General features: G+C 35.9%; 1 protein-coding gene across 3 annotated transcripts in view; it reads right to left on the bottom strand.

The window, feature by feature from the left end:
* Positions 1–194: 194 nt before the first annotated feature.
* LOC145726903 (RAB11-binding protein RELCH homolog) overlaps positions 195–22,327 on the bottom strand; it is a 51,958-nt gene continuing 29,825 nt past the window's right edge. Inside the window, exons 12-17 of one of the 3 annotated variants that reach the window (XR_014177738.1) lie at positions 19,528–19,888; positions 13,809–13,972; positions 13,102–13,304; positions 7,359–7,521; positions 3,063–3,607; positions 195–2,112 (exon numbers count right to left, since the gene is read on the bottom strand). Coding sequence is in view for 1 of the 3 variants with exons in the window: in XM_081976185.1 (XP_081832311.1) it covers positions 3,349–3,607; positions 7,359–7,521; positions 13,102–13,304; positions 13,809–13,972; positions 19,528–19,888 (1,150 nt within the window). In the remaining 2 variants the exon portion in view is untranslated. Of the gene's footprint in view, positions 3,608–7,358; positions 7,522–13,101; positions 13,305–13,808; positions 13,973–19,527; positions 19,889–22,327 lie in introns of all 3 variants that reach the window. The other 2 variants (XR_014177739.1, XM_081976185.1) reach the window with 2 other exon arrangements.

Raw genomic sequence — 22,327 nt, 5'->3', positions numbered from 1 at the left:
GTTCTAGAAGCTTTTAGAATGCCCCGGAAAGCTCTAGAACTTTGTAGAATGTTTTGAAAGGCTTGAGGACATTTTAGGAGTTTTTGGAAAGCTTCAGTATTTTCGACAATCATCTCTAGAATCTTTGAAATGTTTTAAAAACATTTTGAAAGACTCTATATAAGCTTGTGCGACGTTACAAACGTGTCTGAAGGTTTCTAGAAGCCTTCACAATGCTTCAGAACGTTCTAGGAGGTTTTGCAAGCCTCCAGGAGCTTTTAGAAAGTCTTAGTCTTTCCTACAAGAGTCTGGAAGCTTTTAGAATGCCCCTGAAAGCTCTAGAACTGTGTAGAACATTTTGGAAGGCTTGAAACCGTTCTGGAAAGTTATGGGAATGTTTGCAAGGTTTTAGTATTGTTCGACAACGATCTAGAAGCTTTGAAAGGTTTCCAAAGCATTCTGAAAAAGACTCTAGAACATTCGGGAAGGTCCTAGAATGTTGTAGGAATCTCTGGAAATTTGTCTAGAAGAACATTTCTAGAAGTTTTCACAACGTTCTACAAAGATCTAGGAGGTTTTCTAATGAGCCAAAAGGCTCCGGAAGCTTTTAGAAAAACCTAGAACATGTCACAAGGTTCTAGAAGCTTTTAGAATACCCCGGAAAGCTCTAGAACTTTGTAGAATGTTTTGAAAGGCTTGAGGACATTTTAGGAGTTTTTGGAAAGCTTCAGTATTTTCGACAACCATCTAGAATCTTTGAAATGTTTCAAAAACATTTTGAAAGACTCTGTATAAGATTGTGCGGCGTTACAAACGTGTCTGAAAGTTTCTAGAAGCCTTCACAATGCTTCAGAACGTTCTAGGAGGTTTTGCAAGGATCCGGGAGGTTTTCGATTGGCCCAAAAGGCTCCGTGAGCTTTTAGAAGGTCTTAGTCTTTTCCACAAGGTTCTAGAAGCTTTTAGAATGCCCCTGAAAGTTCTAGAACTGTGTAGAACATTTTGGAAGGCTTGAAAACGTTCTGGAAAGTTATGGGAATGTTTGCAAGGTTTTAGTATCTTCGACAACGATCTAGAAGCTTTGAAAGGTTTCCAAAGCGTTCTGAAAAAGACTCTAGAACATTCGGAAAAGTCCTAGAATGTTGTAGGAAGGTCTGAAAATTTTTAGAAGCTTGTCAAAAGTTTCTGGACATTTCTAGAAGTTTTCATAACGATCTAGGAGATTTTCGACTGGCCCAAAAGGCTTCGGGAGCTTTTAGAATATCCTAGAACATGTCACAAGGTTCTAGAAGCTTTTAGAATGCCCCGGAAAGCTCTACAACTTTGTAGAATGTTTTTAAAGGAATGAGGACATTTTAGGAGTTTTTGGAAAGCTTCAGTATTTTCGACAACCATCTAGAATCTTTGAAATGTTTCAAAAACATTTTGAAAGACTCGGTATAAGATTGTGCGGCGTTACAAACGTGTCTGAAAGTTTCTAGAAGCCTTCACAATGCTTCAGAACGTTCTAGGAGGTTTTGCAAGGATCCGGGAGGTTTTCGATTGGCCCAAAAGGCTCCGGGAGCTTTTAGAAGGTCTGAGAGTCTTTTCCACAAGATTCTGGAAGCTTTTAGAATGCCCCTGGAAGCTCTAGAACTGTGTAGAACTATTTGGAAGGCTTGAAAACGTTCTAGAGAGTTATGGGAGTGTTTGCAAGGTTTTAGTATGGTCAACAACGATCTAGAAGCTTTGAAAGGTTTCCAAAGCGTTCTGAAAAAGAAACTAGAACATTCGGGAAGGTCCTAGAATGTTGTAGGAAGGTCTGGGAATTTTTCTAGAAGAACATATCTAGAAGTTTTCACAACGTTCTACAAAGATCTAGGAGGTTTTCGAATGGGCCAAAAGGCTCAGGGAGCTTTTAGAATGCCCCAGAAAGCTCTAGAACTTTGTAGAATGTTTTGAAAGGCTTGAGGACATTTTAGGAGTTTTTGGAAAGCTTCAGTATTTTCGACAACCATCTAGAATCTTTAAAATGTTTCAAAATCATTTTGAAAGACTCTATATAAGCTTGCGCGACGTTACAAACGTGTCTGAAGGTTTCTAGAAGCGTTCACAACGCTTCAGAACGTTCTAGAAGGTTTTGCAAGGATCCAGGAGCTTTTAGAAGATCTTAGTCTTTTCCACAAGAGTCTGGAAGCTTTTAGAATGGTCCTGAAAACTCTAGACCTTTGTAGAACGTTTTGGAAGGCTTGAAAACGTTCTGGAAAGTTATGGGAATGTTTGCAAGGTTTTAGTATCGTCGACAACGATCTAGAAGCTTTGAAAAGTTTCCAAAGCGTTCTGAAAAGACTCTAGAACATTCGGGAAGGTCCTAGAATGTTGTAGGAAGGTCTGAAAATTTTTAGAAGCTTGTCAAAAGTTTCTGGACATTTCTAGAAGTTTTCATAACGATCTAGGAGATTTTCGACTGGCCCAAAATGCTTCGGGAGCCTTTAGAAATTCCTAGAACATGTCACAAGGTTCTGAAAGCTTTTAGAATGCCCCGGAAAGCTCTAGAACTTTGTAGAATGTTTTGAAAGGCTTGAGGACATTTTAGGAGTTTTTGGAAAGCTTCAGTATTTTCGACAACCATCTAGAATCTTTGAAATGTTTCAAAAACATTTTGAAAGACTCTGTATAAGATTGTGCGGCGTTACAAACGTGTCTGAAAGTTTCTAGAAGCCTTCACAATGCTTCAGAACGTTCTAGAAGGTTTTGCAAGGATCCGGGAAGTTTTCGACTGGCTCAAAAGGCTCCAGGAGCTTTTAGAAAGTCGTTTCCACAAGAGTCTGGAAGCTTTTAGAATGCCCCCGCAAGACTCTAGAACTTTGTAGAACGTTTTGAAAAGCTTGAAAACATTCTAGAAAGTTATGCGAGTGTTTGCAAGGTTTTAGTATCTTCGACAACGATCTAGAAGCTTTGAAAGTTTTCCAAAGCGTTCTGAAAAAGACTCTAGAACATTCGGAAAGGTCCTAAAATGTTGTAAAGAAATCTGGAAGTTTTAGAAGCTTGTGAAACGTTACAAACGTGTCTGAAGGTTTCTAGAAGCCTTCACAACGCTTTAGAACGTTCTAGAAGGTTTTGCAAGGATCCAGGAGGTTTTAGAAAACTTTATTTCCCCCGGCTCTTCACTTGTTATGGGCCTAAATTCTTGAAAGCAGGAATCAGAAATGTCAAGAGAAGTGTTGCTAGAATGTGACAAAACTGGTCGAAAATGACAATTTTCTGTCACATTCTCTATATTATATGGGCGTAAACTTGATCTTTCTACCTCAAAAGTCCTATCAAAAGTAACACGTGATAATACATAATAAGAGTGAGTAATTAAAAGTATGTTTCTATATGCCAATCACGCTACTTCTTTTTAAATATTCCCGGTAAATTGGACAGAGTATTCGATTTGGTCATACCGGGTTTGTTGAATATTTTCGTCACCCGTTGTTTCATCTCCTCGACACCCTGATTGACGTTTTGTCCCAGTTTCGACGTTTTCGCCACCGGCGAATCGGGGGCGCACTGATTCGTTCTGTTGTCGCACTCTTTGATCATTGACATGACGGTTTCGTGGTGTACTGCCAAAGAGGCGTTTTCTGAGATTACCACCTCCAAATTCCTGAAAATCATACGCAAATTGAGCGACTAATATAGTCTAGATAACGCTAAAACTCATTATGATATACTTTTTCAGTCAGTTCCAAACAGTTTGGGAAAAAAATCTCCACATCTGGAATTGTTTTTAAAACCTGGATTAATGATTTATTGATTTTTTTTTATTATTCATTATAGATAGTTACATCCGGCCTATAGAGAAAAAGTAGATTTTTTCTAGATCTGCCGTATCTTCTATACGTCAAAAGAGAATTCAAGAGGCTTGTTAACCCGTCCTGTAAGTGGTAAAATAAGCAAAGTAGCAACTATCAAATTCAAACTAAACACTGTTTTTAACCGTCACTAACTCCAACTATTAGACAGGTTTACTCTAGACACCATATAGAGTGGTCTAAAAAGGATGTAAGGGCCTTTAAACTATTATATTGAACCACTCTGTAACTGTCAAAATAACCGAGTTACAGGGTGTTAAAGTGGCAACTATAAAATTCATACTAAACTGTCTTTATCTGTCAATAATTCAATTATTTGACAGGCACTATATAGACAGGCCAAAAAAAGAATATAAAAGGCTTTAATTGGTATGCTCTATATCACTCTGTAACTATAAAAATAATCGACTTACAGGATGATACAAGTGGAAAGTGTCAAATTTAGGTACAGTCAGGAAGAAATGAGGTGTCAAAGTTTGAACTTACAGATGCACAGTTTCAAAGGATAGTCAGGGACAGAATCGCCTGTAAAACCCACTTGGAGTAAGAAAATAACTGTTTTAAGCACATTTTTGGAATCCTCATTAAATTTCCTCTCCAATAACATGAAAAACATTACAAAATTTAGTACAGTTAGGGAGAAAAGCGGTGTCAAAAGTTGGACTGCCAGAAACACAGTTTGAAAGGACAGTCAGGGATAAAATCGCCTGTAAAACCCACTTGGAGTCAGAAAATAACTGTTTTAAGCACATTTTTGGAATCCTCATTAAATTTCCTCTCCAATAACATGAAAAACATTACAAAATTTAGTACAGTTAGGGAGAAAAGCGGTGTCAAAAGTTGGACTGCCAGAAACACAGTTTGAAAGGACAGTCAGGGATAAAATCGCCTGTAAAACCCACTTGGAGTCAGAAAATAACTGTTTTAAGCACATTTTTGGAATCCTCATTAAATTTCCTCTCCAATAACATGAAAAACATTACAAAGTTTGGTACAGTTAGGGAGAAAAGCGGTTTTCAGATTTAAACTGACAGGAACACAATTTGAAAGGACAGTCACGGATAAAATCGCCTGTAAAACTCACTTGGAGTGAGAAAATGACTGTTTTAAGCACATTTTTGAAATCCTCATTAAATTTCCTCTCCAATAACATGAAAAACATTACAAAATTTAGTACAGTTAGGGAGGAAAAGCGGTTTTCAGATTTAAACTGACAGGAACACAATTTGAAAGGACAGTCAGGGATAAAATCGCCTGTAAAACCCACTTGGAGTGAGGAAATTACTGTTTTAAGTACATTTTTTGGAATCCTCATTAAATTTCCTCTCAAATAACATGAAAAACATTACAAAATTTAGTACAGTTGGGGAGAAAAGCGGTGTCAAAATTTGGACTGCCAGAAAGACAGTTTGAAAGGACAGTTAGGGATAAAATTGCCAATAAAACCCATTTGGAGTTAGGAAATGACTGTTTTAAGCACATTTTTGGAATCCTCATTAAATTTCCTCTCCAATAACATGAAAAACATTACAAAGTTTAGTACAGTTAGGGAGAAAAGCGGTGTAAAAATTTGGACTGCCAGAAACACAGTTTGAAAGGACAGTTAGGGATAAAATTGCCAATAAAACCCATTTGGAGTTAGGAAATGACTGTTTTAAGCACATTTTTGGAATCCTCATTAAATTTCCTCTCCAATAACATGAAAAACATTACAAAGTTTAGTACAGTTAGGGAGAAAAGCGGTGTAAAAATTTGGACTGCCAGAAACACAGTTTGAAAGGACAGTCAAGTACAAAATCACCTGTAAAACCCACTTGGAGTGAGGAAATGACTGTTTTAAGCACATTTTTGGAATCCTCATTAAATTTCCTCTCCAATAACATGAAAAACATTACAAAATTTAGTACAGTTAGGGAGAAAAGCGGTGTCAAAATTTGGACTGCCAGAAACACAATTTGAAAAGACAGTCAGGGACAAAATCGCCTGTAAAACCCACTTGGAGTCAGAAAATAACTGTTTTAAGCACATTTTTGGAATCCTCATTAAATTTCCTCTCCAATAACATGAAAAACATTACAAAGTTTGGTACAGTTAGGGAGAAAAGCGGTTTTCAGATTTAAACTGACAGGAACACAATTTGAAAGGACAGTTAGGGATAAAATTGCCAATAAAACCCATTTGGAGTTAGGAAATGACTGTTTTAAGCACATTTTTGAAATCCTCATTAAATTTCCTCTCCAATAACATGAAAAACATTACAAAATTTACTACAGTTAGGGAGAAAAGCGGTTTTCAGATTTAAACTGACAGGAACACAATTTGAAAGGACAGTCAGGGATAAAATCGCCTGTAAAACCCACTTGGAGTGAGGAAATTACTGTTTTAAGTACATTTTTGGAATCCTCATTAAATTTCCTCTCAAATAACATGAAAAACATTACAAAATTTAGTACAGTTGGGGAGAAAAGCGGTGTCAAAATTTGGACTGCCAGAAAGACAGTTTGAAAGGACAGTTAGGGATAAAATTGCCAATAAAACCCATTTGGAGTTAGGAAATGACTGTTTTAAGCACATTTTTGGAATCCTCATTAAATTTCCTCTCCAATAACATGAAAAACATTACAAAGTTTAGTACAGTTAGGGAGAAAAGCGGTGTAAAAATTTGGACTGCCAGAAACACAGTTTGAAAGGACAGTCAAGTACAAAATCACCTGTAAAACCCACTTGGAGTGAGGAAATGACTGTTTTAAGCACATTTTTGAAATCCTCATTAAATTTCCTCTCCAATAATATGAAAAACATTACAAAATTTAGTACAGTTAGGGAGAAAAGCGGTGTCAAAATTTGGACTGCCAGAAACACAATTTGAAAAGACAGTCAGGGACAAAATCGCCTGTAAAACTCACTTGGAGTGAGGAAATGACTGTTTTAAGCACATTTTTGAAATCCTCATTAAATTTCCTCTCCAATAATATGAAAAACATTACAAAATTTAGTACAGTTGGGGAGAAAAGCGGTGTCACAATTTGGACTGCCTTAAACACAGTTTGAAAGGACAGTCAGGGATAAAATTGCCTGTAAAACCCACTTGGAGTGAGAAAATAACTGTTTTAAGCACATTTTTGAAATCCTCATTAAATTTCCTCTCCAATAACATGAAAAACATTACAAAATTTAGTACAGTTAGGGAGAAAAGCGGTTTTCAGATTTAAACTGACAGGAACACAATTTGAAAGGACAGTCAGGGATAAAATCGCCTGTAAAACCCACTTGGAGTGAGGAAATTACTGTTTTAAGTACATTTTTGGAATCCTCATTAAATTTCCTCTCCAACAACATGAAAAAACACTACAGAAATTGGTTTGACCGGAAATTGAAAGTAGTGTCATACGTCGGTATGATACCACGATACTGGTCTACTTTTGCAAGAACTGATTTTTTTTTTCAAATTATGGTAGTAATAAAACCAAATAAATCAGTTTTTAATCAAATCTAAAGTCGAAACCCAACAAGTTTTCGCTAGTGTATCAAAAATTAACTCACCTAAGGGCGTTTTTAGTTAACGCAGAAATAGATTGGTTGTTCAGCGGGCTGTAGACTACGTGCGTGAAAGCTTCCAACAACGCCAGCCACATGTCCACCTTCCTAGTTTGATTGGTCATTTGCAGAACGAAATTGGAAAAGTCGATCAATTCAGGTAAGATTACTAAAAAAAAAAACGACTTTATGAACCGTATAAAGAGTAACGAGATCTTTAGGATTCCGATTTTGACGTGAAAATGATTGAAAATCCCTGAAACCCCCATTACATAACCCTTTTAACTAACTTCTCTATGAACGCACGCAAATGACACGAATTAGCGAAAGACTACTACAAATTCAAGCAAAATGGAAAAACAGCACAGCCTTTATTATCGATATCACAAATCAGAAATGCTTGTTTTGTTTTCAACTCAAATTTATTTGAAAAAGCTGAGCTTTCTTACGCAGTCTAGCTGGGTGATAGCAAAAGAAAGCGGATTATGGAAAATACTGCAAAAGTTGGCAACTATGTCTGCAATGACGAGCTTTAATAGCGCCATCTCTTAGAGTTTACCTACAACTGAAACGACCGAAATGCGTCAGGAAGCCGTTGAAGCGTAAACAGCTTCCGTTGCGGGTGTCACTTGCGATTTAAATTGCGCTGGTTGTCTGTACTTATCATTTAGTCTATGCTTAAACTAATTATTGGTGCATTGGTGTAGGAAAAGAAATAAAGTAAACGAAGCCGGCGCAACGAAAATCAACCGCGTAAACCAACGCACACAGAATAATCCGTCCGACTGCGCCACTTTTAGTTTTTGCCAACTTTTTGGGGCTCTAAGTCATTTCAACTTATTCAAACTGTAAGGTTAGATTCAAAACAGTCTATTCTACTAGAGTACAAGGGAAAATTGCAAGATTTGCTCCAACCTAACTTTTAACGACTGCGTCTAGCAGAAATAAAGTAAACAAACCAGGCGCAACGAAAATCAACCGTGTAAACCAACGCAAACACAGAAAAATCCGTCCGACTGCGCCACTTTTGGTTTTTGCCAAATTTTTGGGGCTTTAAGTAATTTCATCTCATTCAAATTTGAAGGTTAGATTCAAAATAGTCTATTCTATTCGAATACAAGAGAAAATTGCAAGATTTGCTCTAACCTAACCTTTAACGACTGCGTCTGGCAGGAATAAAGTAAACAAAACCGGCGCAACGAAAATCAACCGTGTAAACTCACGCAAACACAGAAAAATCCGCCCGACTGCGCCACTTTTGGTTTTTGCCACCTTTTTGGGGCTCTAAGTCATTTCAACTCATTCGAAGTTTAAGATTAGATTCAAAACAGTCTATTCTATTAGAATACAAGGAAAAATTGCAAGATTTGCTCTAACCTAACCTTTAACGACTGCGTCTAGCAGAAATAAAGTAAACGAAGCCGGCGCAACTAAAATCAACCGCGTAAACCAACGCAAACACAGAAAAATCCGTCCGACTGCGCCACTTTTGGTTTTTGGTCAACTTTTTGGGGCTCTAAGTCATTTCAACTCATTCAAACTTGAAGGTTAGATTCAAAACAGTATATTCCATTAGAATACAAAAGAAAATTGCAAGATTTGCTCTAACCTAACCTTTAACGACTGCGTCTAGCAGAAATAAAGTAAATGAGACCGGCGCAACTAAAATCAACCGCGTAAACCAACGCAAACACAGAAAAATCCGTCCGACTGCGCCACTTTTGGTTTTTGCCAACTTTTTGCGGCTCTAAGTCATTTTAACTCATTCAAACTGTAAGGTTAGATTCAAAATAGTCTATTCTATTAGAGTACAAGGGAAAATTGCAAGATTTGCTCTAACCTAACCTTTAACGACTGCGTCTAGCAGAAATAAAGTAAACAAAGCAGGCGCAACGAAAATCAACCGTGTAAACCAACGCAAACACAGAAAAATCCGTCCGACTGCGCCACTTTTGGTTTTTGCCAAATTTTTGGGGCTTTAAGTCATTTCAACACCTACAAATTTTAAGGTTAGATTCAAAACAGTCTATTCTATTAGAATACAAGGAAAAATTGCAAGATTTGCTCTAACCTAACCTTTAACGACTGCGTCTAGCAGAAATAAAGTAAATGAGACCGGCGCAACTAAAATCAACCGCGTAAACCAACACAAACACAGAAAAATCCGTCCGACTGCGCCACTTTTGGTTTTTGCCAACTTTTTGCGGCTCTAAGTCATTTTAACTCATTCAAACTGTAAGGTTAGATTCAAAATAGTCTATTCTATTAGAGTACAAGGGAAAATTGCAAGATTTGCTCTAACCTAACCTTTAACGACTGCGTCTGGCAGGAATAAAGTAAACAAAACCGGCGCAACGAAAATCAACCGTGTAAACTCACGCAAACACAGAAAAATCCGCCCGACTGCGCCACTTTTGGTTTTTGACACCTTTTTGGGGCTCTAAGTCATTTCAACACCATCAAATTTTAAGGTTAGATTCAAAACAGACTATTCTATTAGAATACAAGAGAAAATTGCAAGATTTGCTCTAACCTAACCTTTAACGACTGCGTCTAGCAGAAATAAAGTAAACGAAGCCGGCGCAACTAAAATCAACAGCGTAAACCAACGCAAACACAGAAAAATCCGTCCGACTGCGCCACTTTTGGTTTTTGGTCAACTTTTTGGGGCTCTAAGTCATTTCAACTCATTCAAACTTGAAGGTTAGATTCAAAACAATATATTCCATTAGAATACAAAAGAAAATTGCAAGATTTGCTCTAACCTAACCTTTAACGACTGCGTCTAGCAGAAATAAAGTAAACGAAGCCGGCGCAACTAAAATCAACCGCGTAAACCAACGCAAACACAGAAAAATCCGTCCGACTGCGCAACTTTTGGTTTTTGCCACCTTTTTGGGGCTCTAAGTCATTTCAACACCTACAAATTTTAAGGTTAGATTCAAAACAGTCTATTCTATTAGAATACAAGGAAAAATTGCAAGATTTGCTCTAACCTAACCTTTAACGACTGCGTCTAGCAGAAATAAAGTAAACGAAGCCCGCGCAACAAAAATCAACCGTGTAAACTCACGCAAACACAGAAAAATCCGTCCGACTGCGCAACTTTTGGTTTTTGCCACCTTTTTGGGACTCTAAGTCATTTCAACACCTACAAATTTTAAGGTTAGATTCAAAACAGTCTATTCTATTAGAATACAAGGAAAAATTGCAAGATTTGCTCTAACCTAACCTTTAACGACTGCGTCTAGCAGAAATAAAGTAAACGAAGCCGGCGCAACTAAAATCAACCGCGTAAACCAACGCAAACACAGAAAAATCCGTCCGACTGCGCAACTTTTGGTTTTTGCCACCTTTTTGGGGCTCTAAGTCATTTCAACACCCTCAAATTTTAAGGTTAGATTCAAAACAGTATATTCTATTAGAATACAAGAGAAAATTGCAAGATTTGCTCTAACCTAACCTTTAACGACTGCGTCTAGCAGAAATAAAGTAAACAAAGCAGGCGCAACGAAAATCAACCGTGTAAACCAACGCAAACACAGAAAAATCCGTCCGACTGCGCCACTTTTGGTTTTTGGTCAACTTTTTGGGGCTCTAAGTCATTTTAACTCATTCAAACTGTAAGGTTAGATTCAAAATAGTCTATTCTATTAGAGTACAAGGAAAAATTGCAAGATTTGCTCTAACCTAACCTTTAACGACTGCGTCTAGCAGAAATAAAGTAAACGAAGCCGGCGCAACTAAAATCAACCGCGTAAACCAACGCAAACACAGAAAAATCCGTCCGACTGCGCAACTTTTGGTTTTTGCCACCTTTTTGGGGCTCTAAGTCATTTCAACACCATCAAATTTTAAGGTTAGATTCAAAACAGTCTATTCTATTAGAATATAAGGAAAAATTGCAAGATTTGCTCTAACCTAACCTTTAACGACTGCGTCTAGCAGAAATAAAGTAAATGAGACCGGCGCAACTAAAATCAACCGCGTAAACCAACACAAACACAGAAAAATCCGTCCGACTGCGCCACTTTTGGTTTTTGCCAACTTTTTGCGGCTCTAAGTCATTTTAACTCATTCAAACTGTAAGGTTAGATTCAAAATAGTCTATTCTATTAGAGTACAAGGGAAAATTGCAAGATTTGCTCTAACCTAACCTTTAACGACTGCGTCTAGCAGAAATAAAGTAAACGAAGTCGGCGCAACTAAAATCAACCGCGTAAACCAACGCAAACACAGAAAAATCCGTCCGACTGCGCCACTTTTGGTTTTTGCCAAATTTTTGGGGCTTTAAGTCATTTCATCTCATTCAAATTTGAAGGTTAGATTCAAAATAGTCTATTCTATCAGAATACAAGAGAAAATTGCAAGATTTGCTCTAACCTAACCTTTAACGACTGCGTCTGGCAGGAATAAAGTAAACAAAACCGGCGCAACGAAAATCAACCGTGTAAACTCACGCAAACACAGAAAAATCCGCCCGACTGCGCCACTTTTGGTTTTTGCCACCTTTTTGGGGCTCTAAGTCATTTCAACACCATCAAATTTTAAGGTTAGATTCAAAACAGTCTATTCTATTAGAATACAAGAAAAAATTGTAAGATTTGCTCTAACCTAACCCGAATGAGATAGAACAAAACAGATGCAGAGGTTTAGATTGAAACGCGTTATATGATTTAAAAATCACATGACACCATGGTTGCAAAATTACACAGAGGTCACGTGACATTTGAATCATTAGAAAGAAAAACGACTATTAACTTCATAAAATCTATTGCCTGGACATATTGTGCCAATTTTGTTACTGTTTTTGATGAAGTCAGTAAAAAGTGAACATTTTTAACGCAACAGGCCCTTAATTCTTGAAAGCAGAGAATGGAATTTTCAAGAGATTTGTTAATAGAATGTGACAGAAGACGCTGACAATCGCGGCTTCTTGTCACATTCTACAGGTCTTTCTCTTGATAACTCCCTTCCTTCATTTCAAGAATACGTACCCAGAAGAGACTCTTTCTTTCTCTCTTTATATGATTTTTATAAAAATTCAATTTTTTGAGTTTTTAGCTTACTTTGATTTGCTGAAGGAGAGTCTTAGCAACTCCTTACGTTTTAGGATGGTAAAGTTAAAATTAAGTTGAAATCTTCAGTGTTTTAGGCATTTTCAAATTCCAGTCTGTCTTAAGTGTGGTCTTAAGGGTTTTTTTAAGTTTTTTTTTATAAAAAAAAGGTGGAAAAATGTTGATTTTGTGTAAACGTGACTTCAAATACAATTTGCTGTGACTGTGACTTTGCAAAACCTGAAGATGTCAAGAATGTCGTATTTTTCGGATAAATCAATATTTCTTGAGATATGGGACGTTAATTGGGAAACGCCCAAAAACGTTCCGAGATATTGACCTAACAAACACTTTCTTATCCAAAAAAAAAAATATTGGTCAATTGGGGACTACCTGAAAATTTCACTCTTTCGCAAGCACTTCTTTTACACCCTGTATAAGGCAGTTAGAGCGCATTAAAGCAAAAGTTTTTTTACATCAATAAACCAAGCCCAATGACAGTCCGAACCGCATTGAAATCGTTTCGAAATGGCGAGGTTTTAAAAATCACTGTCCCGGTGGACAGTTTATTGTGAAATTTTTTCACTTTAGTGCAACAATTGTTTGAAAAATCAATATAGGAAAATCAATAATCCTAATAGGCTCGTTGAGAAGAGACATCAAATTTGACCATAAAAAGACTGTTTACCTACCGTCATTTCTAAAAGTGCTGCCGCTGCTGACAAAAATATTTCCAAAAGTAACGACCAGTTGCCGGGAAAACGTGTGGTTCTCCTTCAAGCTAACGTCATTCGCAAACGTTTGCAATTGCATGTAAGCTTTGTCGTGGATTTCCTTTGGACCGCAATTGGTAATCAAACGTCCCAAAACTGGAATGGTGGCGGTTCTCACGAGACTAAAAAAAGTCAACCGACAGAATGAGACTTGAAGAAGGCAATTACTGTAAAAGCGGAACTCAGAAATCTGATCTCAAACTCGGTATTTTCTTATAGTTCACTCTCACTTTCTGTGTTTATTATTTAGTTTCAGTCACTTCCTAATCTGAGCGTGATTGAATATAAAAAACTAAGAAAATACCTTAATGTTTGTTAGAAAGTAAAAATTGTTTCAATTTAACCCAATTTGACTTGTTGTTTTTGGAATTCGTTTATTTCATCCACTGGAACCCAGAAAACGAAACAAACCGTTTATTTTATGATAAATACACCGTAAAAGATCGATTGACTGTTGAGGAAAAATTATCAAATGCGTCCAGCAAATTGACAGTCGAGCCAACGGAACGGTAATTGACATTTCATAATTGTACCAAATAGCGTTAAAAGGATTAATATTTAATTCGTAACGAAAACTGTCTATTAACAATTTTGCTAGAATAACTTACTGTTACTATTCAACTTACCAATCACTGTCGCTAGCTAAAGTCACAATAGCGCCAATCACTTTCGACTTCAAAAGTTCCTCGTTGCAGAATCCAATAATGGAGTAAAACAAATTGGCCGCGGCCACTTTTACTAAAGGTCGTTGATGCACCACACCAGACCATAAACTATCCACCACCAAGTCCTGCAAATCAATCAAATTGTACTTTTTCGTCTGAAAATTCAAGTTTTGCTTATTGACAAAAGCAAATGGTAAAAGTTAGACTTAAAACTGTAGCAAAATATTGTAAACAAGAAAAAAAATGACACAATTGTTTTACCCCGAACCATATTCGAATCAAAGTTCTAGCCTTTTCGGTGTAAAGAGTGGTGTATTAAGCTAGTTCACTTTTGGTTTGGTACTCTTGGAAATGTGTACCTGTAACTATTTTAAGTTCAAAACGCAAGGCATTTTGATACAAATCATTGCTCTGTGAAGTGGTGTAAACGCATACTTTAGTAGACGAATAGAAAATCGATAACTAATAATAATAATAAATAATAATCGATAGAAAACCTATACTATAGGCTGTGTTTGATGATGTTTTAATGCTTATTTGTTTAATGTTTATTACAACTTTGACAACTGTCATTGACTTTTTCCTTGTTTAGTCTAGTCGTTCGATCAGAAAAATTATTAATTTAAAAAAATTATTAATTATTAATTTAATTAAATCATCTACATTGAAAAATACTGCCAATTTGCTGTAGAAACCATATACTTCAAAAATACAAAGTTTTAATATTCGTGACAGATATCACGTGGTTTTAGAAGATAATTTAGCTAGGCAGTCACGTGACAATAACAGTCAAAATATCTGTTATAAATCTCAGAAACACGTTTCATATCAAATGCTACAAGGAAACTTTTCTAAACCTCCATTTTTTCACCTTTTAGCACAGTTTGACGTTAGTGACAATTATCACGTGGTTTTAGTACACTATTTAGCTAAACGGTCACGTGATAATTGTTAAAATAACTGTCATAAATCTAAGAAACACGTCTCGTTTTAATTACCGTGTTAAACTTTAATTCTTGCAGAATCTAGACAAATTTGATTTTCGAGGTTAATTTAGGCAGTCACGTGACCCACAGAAAATTACAATCTGTTTTAAGCAGATTTTTGGAATCCTCATTAGATTTCCTATTTAATGACCCGAAAAACACTACAAAATTTGGTACAGTCAGGTAGAAAAGCGGTGTCAAAATCTGAACTGCTAAATTTTGGCTTCAAACGCGGTTTGAAAAGGCAGTCAGGGATAAAATTGCCTGTAAAACCTACTTGGAGTGAGAAAATTACAGTTCTAAGCCCTTTTTTGGAATCCTCATTAAATTTCCTATTCAATAACCTACAAAATTTAGTACAGTCAAAAATAAAAGCGTGTCAAAGTTTGAATTGCCAGAAAGCCGCATTCGTTTTCAAGCTCCATGGAGCGAGCAGAGGGTTCTTGACGTCACGATGACGTAATTTGGCAAAACCCTAACTTGGCCAATTGCCAAATTACGTCATTGTGACGTCAAAACAGCTCTGCTCGCTCCATGGAGCGTGGAAACGAATAACGCCCTAAAAACTGTCAAAATTGCCATAACTTCAAGGTTATCTAAGAAACCGTTCCAGTTAGAGCAAAATGGACGTCAGATTCTTGTTCCCCAGTTTGAAATTAGTAAAAAAAGGTCACTTTAATTGAGCAAAATCCAATATGGCCGCTGTTAGTATAGTAGGTTCAAAAATCCCAAATTTTAGTCAAATTTTTGTGCACTTTTCCAAAAAATCGTCCATAACTCGCTTATTTGAAACATTCTGTATCGACACATCATATAACAAAATAAAGCTAATAAATGGGGCTATCACGTGACGTTGACCGGACTAGGCTAAGTGGTACCGTTTGGTCGCTAGAGGGCGTCAAAGTTGATTATTTTTTTTTTGATATTTTCATGAATATCTCGAAAACGGTTCAAGTTAGGGATGTGAAATTTTTACCTCGTATATACCCCGAAGGGAGGCAACTTGTACTAAATAAAACGATTTTATGTACAGCGCACCGTTTGACCTTAAAAAATAAAAAACTGAATTTTTGACTTTTTTTACAGGGGGTACCCCGTGGATTTTTCCGAAATTTTTTTCAATTTTTGAAAATTATCTTTGGCAGCCTAGACAGCTTTAGGCTAACGGTAAAAATGTGACGTAAAATGTCATTTGTCAAAATGTAATTTTTTAAGGGTGCCACGCCCTAAAAGCTGTCAAAATTGCCATAACTTCAAGGTTATCTAAGAAAACGTTCCAGTTAGAGCAAAATGGACGTCAGATTCTTGTTCCCCAGTTTGAAATTAGTAAAAAAAGGTCACTTTGATTGAGCAAAATCCAATATGGCCGCTGTTAGTATAGTAGGTTCAAAAATCACAAATTTTAGTGCACTTTTCCAAAAAATCGACCGTAACTCGCTTATTTGAAACATACTGTATCGACACATCATATAACAAAATAAAATCACGTGACGTTGACCGGACTAGGCTAAGTGGTACCGTTTGGCCGCTAGAGGGCGTCAAAGTTGACTATTTTTTTTTGGGTATTTTCATGAATATCTCGAAAACGGTTCAAGTTAGAGATGTGAAATTTTTACCTCGTATATACCCCGAAGGGAGGCAACTTGTACTAAATATAACGATTTTATGTACAGCGCACCGTTTGACCTTGAGAAATAAAAAACTGAATTTTTTACTTTTTTTACAAGAGGTACCCCGTGGATTTTTTCGAAATTTTTTTCAATTTTTGAAAATTATCTTTGGCAGCCTAGACAGCTTTAGGCTAACGGTAAAAATGTGACGTAAAATGTCATTTGTCAAAATGTCATTTTTTAAGGGTGCCACGCCCTAAAAACTGTCAAAATTGCCATAACTTCAAGGTTATCTAAGAAAACGTTCCAGTTAGAGCAAAATGGACGTCAGATTCTTGTTCCCCAGTTTGAAATTAGTAAAAAAAGGTCACTTTGATTGAGCAAAATCCAATATGGCCGCTGTTAGTATAGTAGGTTCAAAAATCACAAATTTTAGTGCACTTTTCCAAAAAATCGTTCATAACTCGCTTATTTGAAACATTCTGTATCGACACATCATATAACAAAATAAAGCTAATAAATGGGGCTATCACGTGACGTTGACCGGACTAGGCTAAGTGGTACCGTTTGGTCGCTAGAGGGCGTCAAAGTTGATTTTTTTTTTTTGATATTTTCATGAATATCTCGAAAACGGTTCAAGTTAGGGATGTGAAATTTTTACCTCGTATATACCCCGAAGGGAGGCAACTTGTACTAAATATAACGATTTTATGTACAGCGCACCGTTTGACCTTGAAAAATAAAAAACTGAATTTTTGACTTTTTTTACAGGGGGTACCCCGTGGATTTTTTCGAAAATTTTTTCAATTTTTGAAAATTATCTTTGGCAGCCTAGACAGCTTTAGGCTAACGGTAAAAATGTGACGTAAAATGTCATTTGTCAAAATGTAATTTTTTAAGGGTGCCACGCCCTAAAAGCTGTCAAAATTGCCATAACTTCAAGGTTATCTAAGAAAATGTTCCAGTTAGAGCAAAATTGACGACAGATTCGTGTTCCCCAGTTTGAAATTAGTAAAAAAAGGTCACTTTGATTGAGCAAAATCCAATATGGCCGCTGTTAGTATAGTAGGTTCAAAAATCACAAATTTTAGTGCACTTTTCCAAAAAAATCGTCCATAACTCGCTTATTTGAAACATTCTGTATCGACACATCATATAACAAAATAAAGCTAATAAATGGGGCTATCACGTGACGTTGACCGGACTAGGCTAGGTAGTACCGTTTGGACGCTAGAGGGCGTCAAAGTTGACTATTTTTTTTTGGATATTTTCATGAATATCTCGAAAACGGTTCAAGTTAGGGATGTAAAATTTGTACCTCGTATATACCCCGAAGGGAGGCAACTTGTACTAAATATAACGATTTTATGTACAGCGCACCGTTTGACCTTGAAAAATAAAAAACTGAATTTTTGACTTTTTTTACAGGGGGTACCCCGTGGATTTTTTCGAAAATTTTTTCAATTTTTGAAAATTATCTTTGGCAGCCTAGACAGCTTTAGGCTAACGGTAAAAATGTGACGTAAAATGTCATTTGTCAAAATGTAATTTTTTAAGGGTGCCACGCCCTAAAAACTGTCAAAATTGCCATAACTTCAAGGTTATCTAAGAAAACGCTCCAGTTAGAGCAAAATGGACGTCAGATTCTTGTTCCCCAGTTTGAAATTAGTAAAAAAAGGTCACTTTGATTGAGCAAAATCCAATATGGCCGCTGTTAGTATAGTAGGTTCAAAAATCACAAATTTTAGTGCACTTTTCCAAAAAATCGTCCATAACTCGCTTATTTGAAACATACTGTATCGACACATCATATAACAAAATAAAGCTAATAAATGGAGCTATCACGTGACGTTGACCGGACTAGGCTAAGTGGTACCGTTTGGTCGCTAGAGGGCGTCAAAGTTGATTTTTTTTTTTTTTGATATTTTCATGAATATCTCGAGAACGCAGTTAGAGCAAAATGGACGTCAGATTCGTGTTCTCCAATTTGAAATTAGTAAATAAGGTCAGGTGAGGTAATCTACACCATTTACACATGTAGTTTAGAAAGCGTCAGCTGAATTTTAGAAACCATAATATGGATTTAAAAAATATCACTTGTATTTCAGAAAAGGTACTTTCAATTTTAGAATAATAACTTTGATTTTCGAAATTGCAATTTGTATTTCAGATTAGTCACTTGTATTATAGAAAAGAGCAGTTGGATTTTAGACGTGGTCATTTGTAATTTGGAAAATTAAAGTTGAGCAAAAAAAGTAAATAGTTTAACGAATATTTTTAATAACATTGTGGTTTAAGCAGTTCAATGAAAAATCGATTTATCTCGAAAACCGTTTATTTTATCGAAATAAAGGAAGAGTACAATTTTTCGATAAAAATGTCAAGAGTATCCATTAATGGCGTTTGAAGCTGAAAATAATGACCGCTGTCAAAGTTTAAGCAAATTGTGTCTTAGGTCCAGTTAGTTCCTGCCTTTCGAAGACGAGATACCTGGTTTTCATGTCAAATAGAAGGTCTCTTTCGATAAAACATTAAACCCAATAATCATTACAATATACAAAGTGTTTCAAAAGTTACGGTCAAAAACGTTAATTGGAAGGCAGTTCTTTGGGGCTCAATATTTCCCTTAAGAGTGACTTTAAAAAAAAATTATATGAACAAATCGTATTATTTTGACCTCCCCTGAATGCCCCCGAGAGATTGTCATATAGTTATGGGACACCCTGTATATTTTATATAAATTAATACTCTCGATGGGCGGGTTTTTTTGCTTGAAGTGATATTAAAAAAAAAACAATAAACTAATAACCACATAGAAACACAAAAAAATCTGAAATTGAAATAACGCGTTCTAAAATACAAGTGACCTTTTCTGAAATACAAGTGACGAATCTGAAATACAACTTACGTTTTCTAAAACCAAATTTACGATAATGAAATACAAGTTATAGATTCTGAAATCCAACTTATATTTTTAAAATCCAAGTGATATTTTCTAAACTACATGTTTAAATGGTGTAGTACAATTCAAGACATCACTCGATAAAATCGTAATTTTAAAATAAAATAACGAGAACTACTTACTTGCAATCCAGATTCACACAGTTTCCTGATAGTAACTTCCAAACAATCCAGAGGGCTACCGCACAAAGGCAAAGCGCACAGAAACTTCTTCAACACGCTCGATATTTCATCGAAATCCTTACCAAGTCTCAATACGGTAACGTAGATCGGTATCACGTTCAAACTGGGACAAAACTGATTGAAACTGCTGATAACTTGCTCCAAGTTTTGAATTTTCTTCTGTATGATGGGCCGCATTTTGTATTTGGTGAAACTGGGGCCGAAGGCGATGGAAATGTGCGCGAATAGGTTGAGAAACCCGTCCAACACTGAATGTTGACTCAGTTCGATGTGGTTTAAATTGTTTAGTAGATCGGGTATCCTGCAAATAATATTCCAGTACGATTAACTGAGAATGGCTCGAAATTACCGTGTTTTTTACAATAATAAAACAGTCCCTATATACGTCAGAAGTTTACAGGAAATAAGTAGTAAAATTATATGTAGAATGATATAAAAAAGGTGAATTTAGGAAATATTATTTTAAAAATAACTGAAGTTCTCCAATTTTAGATATTTGGCCAACCAGTTTATAAACTCTTGTTAGGCATTTTTAAACGTTTTCAACAGGTTTAACCGAGTTTACCGAGTCAAAATTAGACAGTTTACATACTGTTTCCAACATGATTTAGAGTTCAGGCAAGAAACTGAACTAATTTCAGACAATAATTGATAATATATTTAGGAATACTTGTTTGATTTTCGTTATAAAGAAAGACAAAATATGTTTCGAGAATACTCCCGGGTCTTCTATTTATATATTTCCTGGCAATTAGCCATCATTTCAACATATTCTTCCGCTGTTTGTGTTTGAAATCAATTGATTGCTTTTAGGCTTCAAATTTCTGAGAAATTAGCCAATCTTGAATTTTCTGACAAATTAAATAAATCTTTTCTATCGCATGTTTGACTTGGAAATTGATCATTTTAGTCTTCGTTCTAAATTCCTGGGAAATTAGCCAACTCAATCATTTCAACAAGTTTTCCGTCATTTTCAGACGCTAAAACATTCTTCTTTGGGTTTTAAAATCAATTATTCAGACTTCTTTTTAAATTTCTGAGCAAGTAGCCAGCTCAACCATGTCAACATGTTCTTCCGCTCTTTTTTTCTGTAAAATATGTTTGACTTTAAGATCATTCATTTAGTCCTCTTTCTAAAACAGTAATTTTCTTACTCCAAGGGGGTTTTAAAGGTGATTTTGTCTCTGACTGTCCCTTTAAATTGTATTTCTGTTAGTTCAAACTTTGACAACACTCTTCTCCCTGACTGTACCAAATTTTTTAGTGTTTTTTCATGTCGTTGGATGGGAAATTTAATGAGGATTTCAAAAATGTGCTTAAAACAGTCATTTTCTTACTCATAGTGGGTTTTACAGGCGATTTTGTCTCCGACGGTCCTTTCAAACTGTGTTTCTAACAGTTCAAACTTTGACAACGTTTTTCTCCCTGACTATATCAAATTTTTTTGTTTTTTCATGTCGTTGGATGGAAAATTTAATGAGGAATTCAAAACTGTGCTTAAAACAGTAATTTTCTTACTCCAAGGGGGTTTTAAAGGTGATTTTGTCTCTGACTGTCCCTTTAAATTGTGTTTCTGTTAGTTCAAACTTTGACACCGCTTTTCTCCCTGACTGTACCAAATTTTGTAATGTTTTTTCATGTTGTTGGATAGGAAATTTAATGAGTATTTCAAAACTGTGCTTAAAACAGTAATTTTCTTACTCCAAGGGGGTTTTAAAGGTGATTTTGTCTCTGACTGTCCCTTTAAATTGTGTTTCTGTTAGTTCAAACTTTGACAACACTCTTCTCCCTGACTGTACCAAATTTTTTAGTGTTTTTGCATGTTGTTGGATGGGAAATTTAATGAGAATCTCAAAAATGTGCTTAAAACAGTCATTTTCTTACTCATAGTGGGTTTTACAGGCGATTTTGTCTCTGACTGTCCTTTCAAACTGTGTTTCTAACAGTTCAAACTTTGACAACGTTTTTCTCCCTGACTATACCAGATTTTTTTGTTTTTTCATGTCGTTGGATGGAAAATTTAATGAGGAATTCAAAACTGTGCTTAAAACAGTAATTTTCTTACTCCAAGGGGGTTTTAAAGGTGATTTTGTCTCTGACTGTCCCTTTAAATTGTGTTTCTGTTAGTTCAAACTTTGACACCGCTTTTCTCCCTGACTGTACCAAATTTTGTAATGTTTTTTCATGTTGTTGGATAGGAAATTTAATGAGTATTTCAAAACTGTGCTTAAAACAGTAATTTTCTTACTCCAAGGGGGTTTTAAAGGTGATTTTGTCTCTGACTGTCCCTTTAAATTGTGTTTCTGTTAGTTCAAACTTTGACAACACTCTTCTCCCTGACTGTACCAAATTTTTTAGTGTTTTTGCATGTTGTTGGATGGGAAATTTAATGAGAATCTCAAAAATGTGCTTAAAACAGTCATTTTCTTACTCATAGTGGGTTTTACAGGCGATTTTGTCTCTGACTGTCCTTTCAAACTGTTTCTAACAGTTCAAACTTTGACAACGTTTTTCTCCCTGACTATACCAGATTTTTTTGTGTTTTTTCATGTCGTTGGATGGAAAATTTAATGAGGAATTCAAAACTGTGCTTAAAACAGTAATTTTCTTACTCCAAGGGGGTTTTAAAGGTGATTTTGTCTCTGACTGTCCCTTTAAATTGTGTTTCTGTTAGTTCAAACTTTGACAACACTCTTCTCCCTGACTGTACCAAATTTTTTAGTGTTTTTTCATGTCGTTG

The sequence above is a fragment of the Ips typographus genome, linkage group LG3, assembly GCF_016097725.1.
Source record: "Ips typographus isolate SLU linkage group LG3, UJ_Ityp_2.0, whole genome shotgun sequence".
Lineage (NCBI taxonomy): Eukaryota > Metazoa > Arthropoda > Insecta > Coleoptera > Curculionidae > Ips > Ips typographus.
The sequence above is the reverse complement of the archived record's forward strand: the minus strand, read 5'-3'. Positions and strand labels throughout refer to the sequence as shown.